The 12,444-nt window shown below is 32.9% G+C and overlaps 1 protein-coding gene across 1 annotated transcript in view; it reads left to right on the top strand.

The window, feature by feature from the left end:
* The window catches only part of LOC143236614 (transferrin-like), a 33,940-nt gene extending 27,272 nt beyond the window's left edge, over window positions 1-6,668 (top strand). The window contains exons 8-10 of the mRNA XM_076474940.1: window positions 999-1,114; window positions 2,079-2,557; window positions 4,131-6,668. Of these exons, the coding sequence (XP_076331055.1) occupies window positions 999-1,114; window positions 2,079-2,557; window positions 4,131-4,466 (931 nt within the window). The 3' untranslated portion in view covers window positions 4,467-6,668. The remainder of the gene's footprint in view (window positions 1-998; window positions 1,115-2,078; window positions 2,558-4,130) is intronic.
* Window positions 6,669-12,444: the final 5,776 nt, after the last annotated feature.

The raw sequence follows: 12,444 nt of genomic DNA, 5'->3' as shown, positions 1-12,444 counted from the left end.
TTGTCAGAGCCATCACTGTGGCCTTCTACCAGTGCTGCCACTACTACCTCAGATCCAGTCTGGGACATTGGAAATTACATTCCTGATGATGTCGGCATTAGTAAACAGGTAATTCGACTCCTCATTATGTTAATTTTGTATTAAAAATCATGTAAACACTTTGATGAGTTTTAGACTGAATATTCATTGCTGCTAGTGATTGTAGGCCTACAGCCACAGGATGTTAGGCTTGCTCTGTAAACACCCCCACAGCTGAAATGGCGAGCATGTTTGGTGCGACGGGGATTCGAACCCATGACCCTCTGATTACGAGTCGAACACCTTAACCCACCTGGCCATGCTGAGCCAATAACATTTTGACCACTGTTGTCACAAGTCAACCAGCAACACTTTCTCATCTTCTCCAATCTATACTGTGTGCCTTAAAAAGTTACAACCATCTATATACAGGTGGTGGTTATCTAAGAAAGAAATCCCCTGCAGCATTCACTTCAAGTGAGAAGCGAAGTGTAAGAACAAACATAATAATATTGTAGCAATAAATGAATTGCGAAATGCCTTTAATTTTCCAAAAATTTAGAAAAGTAAAATTTTGTGATGCATGTACCACTGCTGCTGTATGACTGAATGTTAAAACACAGCAGATGAGTTTTTAAAAGAAAGTTGATGAAATAAAACTTCTTGTCTGTTTGTATCATACAAAACATTTAATTTTTTTTATTCTCATTTCCTCAGGTTGATTTTGGTCGATTTTTTTTGTCAATTGTCACTATACTCATGTGAAGTTTTTGGCACCAAACTTTGACAGTCATCAAATATTTCCGGTCCATGCCACTTTTTACTGGCCTACTGGTATATATTTAGGTGAGACGCCTACGCAACTGGTGTGATGTTTTGATAAATAGCTAGTTTTATTAAGTACCTGAAATCATTTATAGAAATCATTGCCTTTATAAATAACCAACGTTAAAGTTTTGTTGTTGTTTTTATTTGTCTAGGTACTATGGCTTCCAACCAATAATAGGAGAAAGGTACAATGAAAGTGATATCTCATCCTGGGCTGTGGCAGTAGTTCGAAGAGATTCAAACATTAAGAGACTGAGGGAGTTAAAAGGTTTGTTGTTTGTTCAGTTTCTCGCAAGCATTCTCGAGAGCTGTCTGTCTGTGTTAGTAGAATCTAATTTTGAAGTGACTGACTGAAGGCAAGGCTTTTAATCAATTGCCACCCAACGCCAATTAACTGCTCTAATCGAATAGTGGGATTTAACCTTTACTCTTATTACGTACCCTATCCTGAATTAAAAATATATGCATAATATCTATGTAAAATTATCATTGTGTTCGGCACAACATAAAGATTTTACTTCCTGTATTAAAAGAAAATTTACTTTCGGCGCCCATACAAATATTGATCCAGTTAAAGTTTTACCTTTATTTTCAATATGTGTTATGTAGAAAGCTTTCAACTCCTTTCTGGAGTCGTCTTCAAGTTAACTGGTAAGTGATAAGACAAGTCTAATATTCTAAAACATTCTTTAGTGAATTCACACGAACAACATCTTTTCGAAAGTAATACTATATCATCTGCCATTAACACAACATGCAATGAGATACAACATGATATATGAAATTAGAAAAGTTGAGAAAATGTTTCTAATAAACACCTTTCGTGTAAGTTTATCACGACAAGTTGGCTATGAAGAGAAGAGTGAAAAGCCTATTAGCCTATGAAATAACATGTCAGATTGTAGCCAATATTGGAATGCAATCGTTTTAAATTCCTTGCATAATTTTTGTTTAAAAATGTTTTTATGATAAATATTTCGGTAAAAAACATAGTACCAAAAATATAATAAATACTGTACTTTCTTTACTGTATTTGGGGAAGAACATGAAAATCTTTTTTTTGTGGCCTTTTTCGCTATTGCTTATGTCTATTGTAAAGAGATTAAAGTCCTCGACAATGTTTTACCATATCTCAGTTCAATTTTAGATTCATTTGTTTTTAAGAAATTTTAAATTTGTATTCATCTTTCTGTAATAATCACAGTGATGGTAAACATTTTTCTCTATTACAGGAAGACGATCATGCCACAATAGAGTTATGGACATATCTGGATGGATTGCTCCAGTATCACGATTAATGGATGCTGGTCTCGTGGTTTCAGAAACTTGCGATATTCCATCAGCCGTAGCCAATTTTTTTTCAAGCAGTTGCGTTCCAGGTATAGCTGATTCGTCTTTAAATGTCAGCATAACTGATATAGATAAATTTTGTCACTTGTGTGTAGGCAGTGACAATGGAAGCCATGTCTGCTCACCAGACAAGAAAGAACGTTACTACGGTAACGAAGGTGCTTTCAAGTGCTTGACAGACAGAAAAGGTGATGTTGCTTTCTTAGATTGTAATTTGTTTGATAATTTCTCGAAAGATAATGTCAACAGTATATGGACTAATCAGCTGCAAGAAGATTTTCGACTTCTCTGTTCCTATGGTGGCCAAGGACGAATAGCGGATTATCAAGCCTGTCACATAGCAGCCATTCCTGCAAAATACGTAAGTTTGCAATTTTATTTTATTTTTTACTTCCTAACTGATTCAGTTCGTATTTTGCACAATGGAAAAACACTTATAAGGCTTACTTTACACAGTAATTCCGTATTAATGTTATAATTTTACTGTAGCATCGATTAGTCTTTAATGAAAAGCATGGGCTAGCACTGTGTTTGAGTTTTGGATATCAGAGTTGATAAGCAAAATTCAAATCTGTCTGATACTAAAAACAAATATTCTCTACGCATCGAGGTGTGAGTTCGTTATAAGATAGCCAAACCTTTAGCATGCTGTTGAATAGCTGACATCCATCTAGTTAGCAGTTCCAAGATATAAATGGTTGCAGGTAACCTTAGTAGCTTTGACATTAATACAGGTGCAAATATAATACAATTAATTTTTTGCTGATAATTTCAACAAACAGGTAAATTGGGCAAGTTGTAATACTTATTATATTTTGTGTCTTTCTTCAATGAAATCTATAGAAAATTGGGTCCAAAGACTGAGTCTGATTTCAATTTTCCTTGCTTTTATTTAATTTGATAATTAGAACGTTTTGTTTTTAAAACTTTAACTAATTGCCTAGATATTTAAATTCACTTCAGTCTGTACATAAGTAATATGTATAAATATAATACATTCTTATGTATTTTTTAGGACTTCAATACAATGAATGAATAGTAACATATTGAACAAATATAATGATTAATTGTTAAGTTGGTAATTATGAAATATCTGACTGTATAAAACCACATAGGCATTGTTGCTGGTTGCTAAATAGTGCACTCAGTTATGTTGGTATTAATTTTTAAAAAAATATAAACGAACATTTTACGTTAATTTACGTTAATGGACATGGACTGTACAGACTTAACACATCGTAGTACTTCTACGATAAATTTTGAATTTCGAAACTTGAACTGTAACTGTTTTAGTTAAGCAAGTGTATTTAAAACTGAACATCAACCTGACATAACGATTATTTTGAAGAAGGAAATCTTTTATATAAACAGTTTTATTAAAGACACAAACATTTATTAGGAGATGTAAATATAGCTATCACATGCAAACACACTCTCTTTGAATATAACGTTTTACTTACAAAATGTCAAATTCTCTAGGTATGTCCTATAGCCGTGTTAATTGCATATTAGACTGTAATTGACATTCTCCCTTTTTTCATTGCACGTAGTAAACTTCAGTTTCGACAGTTCTCTCATGCATAATTTTTGCATAAGTTTCTTCAATACCAAAGAGAGAAAAAACTCGAAAATTACAAAACAGGTAACCACCAGATAAGAAATTGATGAGTCTATGGACTTACAACGTTAAAATCTGTAACTCAATTTCCCTATGTAGATACAGCAGAGAATCCAAGGCGGCTTTGCTCTAAAACAACTAATTAAAACAAATAACCGTTCTTAGTCTCCCATTGGCATTATTGTTGGCTTCCTCTGCCTCCCTCGAAACAATTGTCATTTTGACTACTATAAAGCAAAAAGTTGATGTAGCTAGCTATTTTGATGAGATGTTCAGATATTGCTCAGTATTATAGTTCATCTTTTTTTTTTCCTAGGTCATGATGTCAAACTACGTTTCTGAGAACGACAAAATGAATGCTATTAGATTGTTAGTGACTGCTGGTCACGTATTTGGACCTCAGTCCTCGTCGTTTCGTTTATTTGGACTGTATCAACATACACCAGACTTGATATTCTCTGATACTACAACCAGTCTTAAAGCTATACCAAGCCAAGCTAGCTATCGTGATGTTTTAGGAGAGGAGTTTATTCACATGATAGAAATGACTGATCACAAACTATGTGAATATTCGTCAGGAGTCGCCTCAAAAAGAACACTTAGTTTCGCTCTTGTAATGTTATGTTCTTTAATACTGAAGTTAAAATTGTAGCACCTTACATCACATATTAATATTTCATTTGATTTTTTCTAAAGATAAACATTGTTTATCGAGACAACTAATAAAAACATTTTGTAAAAATTAAGTATGATGTAGAGATGTCAATGTCAAAATGTAAAGAAACAAGATGGAGATTAGTACATAAAACCAAACAAGCATCACTATATAAGTATCCAAATCTTTCCAAGAATAACTTTTATTTACAACTAAATGTTGAATTCCCGTCGGTTGTAAAAATTCAGATTTTATTAAAAGTGACTAGTACTATATATTCTTACAGTGACTAATAACCATAAAATATTAAGATTGACTCAGTACTTACTGGCTAATTATTTGGAGATTTTTGTATGTTTTTACTTTCATTACAATTAATTTTCACAAAATATAGTACTACTTGTTTTCTTTCTTTTTTAAAATATTTTCACCGAAGTAGGTTGATAAGTGACTATTTGTTTTATTTTAATATTTTAACAGTAATGTATATTATTTTTTTCAGTCATTTGAGTTTTGTCAGTTTCTATAATTTGAGATTACAATGGAAGCCAGTGGAGTTGGCATGGTTTTTTTCAAGATGGTACAAGTATCTCAAAATGCTATACTAATATTAAAAGGATATTTAGAAAACCCATACCTTCCAGATTCACCCGAACTACCTGTATGTGCATATAGTCGACTCCACCATATTTTATGGTCATGTCAATTAATAGGGGAGACAACAAGTGTGATACCATGCATACGCAACTTCTGGGTTCAATCCCACTGAAAATGTGAAGAAAAGCAGATTGCTGTATAATGTATTGTTTTGATAATGAAGAAACTGGTGTTTTTAAACTCAGAAATCAATAGTATATACATAGATTTGTTACTTGCAGAAATACTTGATTTTCTTAATTATCCTTTTTTCCTTTAGTTTTACTGAAATCTTTTGACAGATATCATGTTTGTGCAATGAAAAGGTACAAACGGTCTTTATATAGTACAATTTATGTTGCGATCTAGTGACAAAAATGAAACTGTTATTTATGAAACATCGAAATAATATATATACAGTTATAAACTGAGTTTACTTTTAAGTGTTAGTTTCCTTTTAGTATTTCCTCATTGTGGTAGAAGAACAGAGTACTACTACTATTATACAAGCTGTGAAACATTTAATAATGGCAATCAGGTGCGCAAATAAGTATATAATTTAATTTTAGTAGCTATTGTAAGCTTCATAGAGTAATTGAGTGACTATGGTGACAATTTTTACAGGTTTATCAGTACCTATTAAATACCATGTTTAGTTATAATTTGTTCCCAAGAGCTCTTACAATGTTTTTCTCTCATACTAAGACTATTGCAAGCATTTCACTTATTTTGTGACTAATTTAGTGGAATAAAAAGAAAGACGAACATTTCGGCTCTTCAGCTAGTTACAAGTTCTTGACTTTATCAACACTTTTCAATGATATTGGGAATTTCATAATCTGTGAAACACAAGGTGCTCAAATAAGACTGTAACTATACCTTAGCAATTATTTGTAAATGTCAGAGAGTAATATAATGATTGTAGTAGCTATTGTTTTATTGTTTTCTCAGTCAATCCCTGCACAATAAGTACTACCGTATAAGATAAACAAGTGCCAAGAATGAGCAAAATAATAGAAACTGGGGACAAAAAGTAATATCTGATACATGATATTAAGATTGAGAACGTTAAAATAATATCAACTCCATTTATACTGTAAAGATATTATTCTCTGAAGAGCAGATATCATGGTCACACAATTTCACTTTTGTATTACAAATAATACTTTATTGGAACTAGAAACTATTAGTATATTATTTACAAAGTAATAACATAAAACACCTGCTTACCCGTTCTTACAAAATTAAATTGATACACTGAAAGCCGAGCAATTTGAAAAATAAATCGTGTTCAGTATTTTACCACTTGATGGAGAATTTCAGGCTTTGTCTTCGTCACTGATTGTTTACGGTTATAAACGAATACTGTTCATTGTGAAAAGCAACAACCAAGAGTGTAACTAAGTTTTTAAAATGTATGTTATCTTCTTTGTGTTTTCATTTAGGAATTGTTTTAGTTTCACTTTTAATCATTCTAAATTATAATATATTGGTTCCATCGTGTATACAGTCCGATTCAATATGCTTGCAAAATCTGAAATAAAAAAAAATTCTGTCAATAAACACTGTTGTCTTGGTGATTTGAGTTGCACATTACGAGTTTTGCATGACCCGTATTTCAGTTTTAATAGTAGATATACAGTACAGAAATCTTCAAATCTCTTTAATTTCAAGCATAAGCCTTTTCTTCCCAATCCTGTAGTGTTGGCAATAGGTGTTTGTAAGTGAATATTTAGTCTAAACATGGTTCTAACAAGGTTTCCTATTCTTTCTGTCCTTTTGTAAATGTGTCTGAGAAGGATTATTTGTTAAAAAAAGTATTGCATTCGTTTCTACAAAACAGAACGAGAATCCAGAAATTCTATTCCTGTATGTTTCAAGCGTTTTTGGACAAAAGGCAAGAAAATATCTTTTATTTTACGTTTTATAAATCCATCATATTTGCTCTCAATATACTATGCTCAGTTAGTGCACAATTATTCTATGCTTTACCTGACATTGTATTGCTCTCAAAATACTATGCTCAGTTAGTGCACAATTATTCTATGCTTTACCTGACATTGTATTGCTCTCAAAATACTATGTTCAGTTAGTGCACAATTATTCTATGCTTTACCTGACATACAGCAATATTCAGTGATGTCGAGAAACCCACTTGTTGAGAAATTTATATGCAAAAACGGCTCGTTTGGGTTGAAAAATATTTTACATGCATATAAAAGTCCTGGTACGCTTCTTTTGTAATGTCCTCCAGCTCCTTCGTCGCATTTGCCTTAATCTCGGGAATCGTCTCAAATCTTTTTCCTTTCAAGGGTCTTTTGAGTTTGGAGAACAAGAAAAAATCGCAAGGAGCAAGGTCAGGTGAGTAGGGGTGGTGGGGAAGAACAGTGATCGAGTGTTTGGCCAAAAACTCACGAGTTCTGAGGCACAAATTTCGCAGCAACGCGGTGCATCTTCAATTTTTCGGTCAAAATCTCGTAACAAGATCCAACTGATATCCCACACTCTTCAGCAAGCTCCCTGACAGTCAGACGTCGATTTGCTCGCACCAGGGTGTTGATTTTGTCGACGTGTGGGTCGTCAGTTGACGTGGAAGGACGTCCAGGACGCTCATCATCTTCAATAGACTGTCGACCATCCTTAAAACGTTCATGCCACTTGAAACATGCCGTACGCTTCATAGCAACATCACCGTAAGCCGTGTTAACATAGCAAAAGTTTCAGTCGCAGATTTTCCAAGTTTAACACAAAATTTCACAGCAAGTCGTTGCTCCTTCAGGTCATTCATTCTGAAATCCGCCAAACGAAAAAATCGCACTTCACTTTAAACCGCGTAGCTAATACACAAATGAAGATATCTGCAATCGGGAAATGGCGTCGTAATCAGCTGATTTGTGCAAACCTAGCGACACCAAGCGGATTCCCCTGGAACCAACTGGAGCCGCGCAATTCAAACAGTCCGCATATTTTTTGAACAGACCTCGTATTCGTATGTGACAGTGAAAGGACTTTGGAAAAAGAAAACTGTATCTAACTAAGGAAAGTATCGCTTTTTCTTCAACTGAATGAGAGAAATTTACAGTGGTTCTCAAACAGTTATGTATCTGTAAAAAGCAATACTGAAGAATATTTTCTTTTAGAAGGAAGGAATCGTATAATATAATTTGTGTTGCATGTGTTAACAATATCTCATCTATTTTGTTTATATTGGATTATCTTATAATTGATGCGTTATGTAATAGGTTTCCCTTTGTTTTATCAAATTTTGATTGGCCAAATTTATTTTCAGTTTTTCATTTTAGTACGTACTTAAACACAACAGTTCATAATGAAAATCAAGTGAAGAAATACATTAAACTCCCCTTTACACCCAAATTCGTTCTTTCAACCGTGGGGGCGTTATAATGTTACGGTCAATCCCACTCTTCGTTGCTAAAATAATAGCTCAAGAGTTGGCAGTGGGTGGTGATGACTATTTGCCTTCCCTCTAGTCTCACACTGCTAAATTAGGGACTGCTAGCGCATATAGCCCTCGTGTAGCTTTGCGCGAAATTAAAAATCAAACAAACAAAGTAGTTATAAGACCAATACAAAGGCAAACAATAGAGTAAACAAAATCTTATGAATGTATACACTAAACAAGTGTATCCTCTTTCACTAGAACTGAAAAAATAACAGTGTGAAATTGACGATCTTAATTAAATTTATCATTTTTGTAACATGTTAAATCTTGATGAATATTGATGGTTATATTCGAGATCAGCATTGACAAGACTGAATAAATTTATTGTTGAATTTATATTTAATGTAAGAGTTAAATTTAACAGGTCCCAATAGTGAAACTTGATGAGATACTGTATAGAAAGATAACTTTCTCAAAGATTTATCAAATATAGTGTACATGTATCATAATTTAAATATTTTAAGAACAAACGTAATCTGTGAAGTAACTGGGGAAAAATATATACATTAATAAACTCTTCAGTTGCTGTTTCATGCGAAAAAGATATTGTCTTTCATATTTTATATATCCAACATGTTTATACTGACTTATAGCACAACGTAAAATATACATGTTCTAGCAAGTAATTGGTCTCGTAAAATAAATCACCATAAATGAAACATAAAAGGCATTCTCCAAAGTAATCAAAGTTTATTTATTTTAGAAACTATGCAAAATATATCCTGCACCTGAAATCCATACCTAAATTGATTGTTTCCGTCATGTTGAACATTAAATCTTGATTTCTACATTCCAGTTACCTACAACTTAAAACTAACGTGCTATCCTCAGTATATATAAGTAAAGGCTTGTAAGGTATCACACATATTGAAACATTTGGTTACTATCTATCATTCCAGATTAAACTTTGCAGCCAAAACAGACTGCATATTCAATATACATCATTCAAATTAATTACTGGCAGCATACAATGTAAACTGAGCTCTTTGTAATGAATATATACCTTTGTGTCAACTAACAAACTACACGTACAATGCAGATTTCAAGGAGAATTATAGAAGTTGGGCTTGACAATCATCAAGAATTGAAAAATTTGTTTCTCTTTCTTAGTGAATACAGTTATAGGACTTACTCCACAAACTCATGTACATTGCTAGCTTATACTGCTAGGAATGAACTGCTTCTTAAGTCGAGATGTTTCAAAGTGTATGGATCACGTGACAAGAAAATTATAGCTTAAATATTTTTTGAATGATTTCCTTTGAAACAAAGTAAGTAAAACTCAGATAACATTAAAATAAAATTCAAATTATAACATACATCATAATGCTAATTTCATTGATAATTGATAATAAGGTGGTTTACTTAAATTTTAACTGTAATACACTACACTGCAAGGGAAGAAAGTTAAAAATAGCAATGGGGGTTACAGGGTTATTTTTATTAGTTTACTGAAATTTTCAGTGAGAATTTTCACATTTTTTCTTTCTTAAAATTTTCTCTGAAAAATTAATCATGATTATATACTCTGTAATATTTCAGTTATAAAAACAACTTTCTAGAAAGTCATATTATGGCTTTTCGGAAGAAAAGTAACATGTACTTATAAATTTTAGCAGGACTTGTAAGATGAGATCTAGAAATTCATATTTGATGAGAATATTTTCCCTCTCTATTTGTCTTTAAACATGAATCACCAAAGTAATAATCATGAATATTTTACATATATACATACTTATTCTTTAAAAATGGGAGGTGGAAACAAGCAAAGTATAGGATTGCCAAGTATATTACAATTATTTACACCAAAGTAAATGTACCATAATTGTAAGAAAGTCAATTTAACTTTGAAAATCTATACATATTTTAGTTTCTTTTATTTGTAAATATCAAAGGTTATTATGTTGTCAGCTTGTCAGAGGAGTTTGCTCCTCAGACAGAATTGAAGAGCATAACCTAACTTCTTGAAGGTGTGTTTATTTATACACCAAATTAAAAGATGGACTTTACAGATGTTTCTTGAGTTGTCTTAATGAACACACCTTCAAGAAGTTATCTTACGTATATAACTTGTTGCGCTATATTTGTAATATCATACTTAAGCGACAAGTATGTTAGTTCCAGATTAAAAACAGAAGGTGGTAACTTAGAAGTTGAAAAAGTTTCCTCTTGTACCATCAAATATTGAGAATTTCGTGAATGTACATTTAGCTTTCTGTATTGCTATGCAAAGTTCAGTGACATACGAAATCTACTCTGTATTGTGACTTAACCGCTTAGCCACATAATGCAGGAAGTAAAACTATGAAATTAAATTAAACTATCAGGTCATCCCATAAGTAATGTCTTTGTGAAAGGCTTTAATGACTAAAATATATAGTAGGACGTGTATAAAAATGTTCAGACAAATAAGAGAAACTAACCTAACTCCGCTTTTTCAGATCATTAATTAAACAAACCCTTATGAAGATGGATGCGTCTGAGGAACACATTAGGCATTTCATGTTTTATGAGTTTTAGAAAGGCAATACTGCAGCAGAAACTATACGAAACGTTCATGGTATTTACAGTGCGGAGTCTCTCAATGAAAAAAATGTCGAAGGTGGTTTCAGAAGTTCAGATCAGGTGACTACAGCTTAAGTTATGCGCAACTTTCAGGTCGTCCTGTTGAGTTTAATGATGACTTGCTGCTGGCTACACTGGATGAAGATTGTGCTATAACAGTCAAAGAACTAGTACAGAAGTTTAATTCAACCTATACAACAGTTAACCATCATCTTCAACAGCTTAAAAAGGTGTCAAAACTTGGAAATGGGTCACCATGATTTGAAAGAAGCCAACCTTAGAACAAGAGTGGACATTTGCACTTCTCTGCACTCTCGCGAACGTAACTCACTTTTTTTGGACACGTTAGTGACTGGAGATGAAAAATGGATATATTATACAAATGCTAAGCGCCGCAGACAGTGGCCCAGTGCAGGTAAACTGGTTAAAGCACAGCCCAAAATGAACCTCCACCCTAGGAAATTCTTGTTATGCGTTTGGTGAGATATTCTTGGTGTGATCCACTTTGAGTTGCTGCCACTCAATGTAACGATTACATCAGACTTCTATTGTCAACAGTTAGAGAGCTTGGATGTTGCACTGAAAGAAAACAGACCTGCTTTGATCAATCGTAAATGTTTTGTGTTACACCAGAATAATGCACGGCCCTATACAGCAAGGATCACATCTGGAAAGACTGAAGAGCTAGACTGAGAAAAACCTCCACATCTTCCTTATTCTCCAGACCTTGCCCCATCTGATTATCTTCTATTCCGAAGTTTGCAGAACTATTTTAATGGAAAAGAGCTTGGAACACAAAAGGATGCCAAAACTACTCCCTCTACATTCGTTTTCCTACAAACCCCAAAAGGTTTATAGAAGTGGCATTCAGAAACTTGTGAATTGTTGGCAGGAAGTAATTGATGATAATGGAATATACAATATTGATTAAATAACATTAAAAGCATTTGAAATCCTTTCTCTTTTTTCTGAACCTAAAATCAGACATTACTTAATGGATGGCCTGATATATGTGAAAAAAGAACACAATTGAAATTATTAATATATTAGAAAAGCAACAATATGGCAATATGAGAACTCAAAGAAGAATAAAAAAGTATTGTTTACTTTACTTCGTACTTAAAAAAAAAAAAAATTGCCGAACAGTGATGTTTTAACAAGTACACAGCTACACTAAAGGTTATATGCGTTTTACTCACCACGAGTATTGAAACCTGAGTTTTAGCATTGCTATCTTATTGCTTAGCCTCTGGTAGGATTGCAGTTAATATTGAGGTTTAAATAGTAACGAATTAAATACAAACTTCTAAT

This window comes from Tachypleus tridentatus, chromosome 13 (assembly GCF_004210375.1).
Source record: "Tachypleus tridentatus isolate NWPU-2018 chromosome 13, ASM421037v1, whole genome shotgun sequence".
In the NCBI taxonomy this organism is placed as follows: Eukaryota; Metazoa; Arthropoda; class Merostomata; order Xiphosura; family Limulidae; genus Tachypleus; species Tachypleus tridentatus.
Note: the sequence above shows the minus strand (reverse complement) of the source record. Positions and strands in the feature narration are given on the sequence as shown.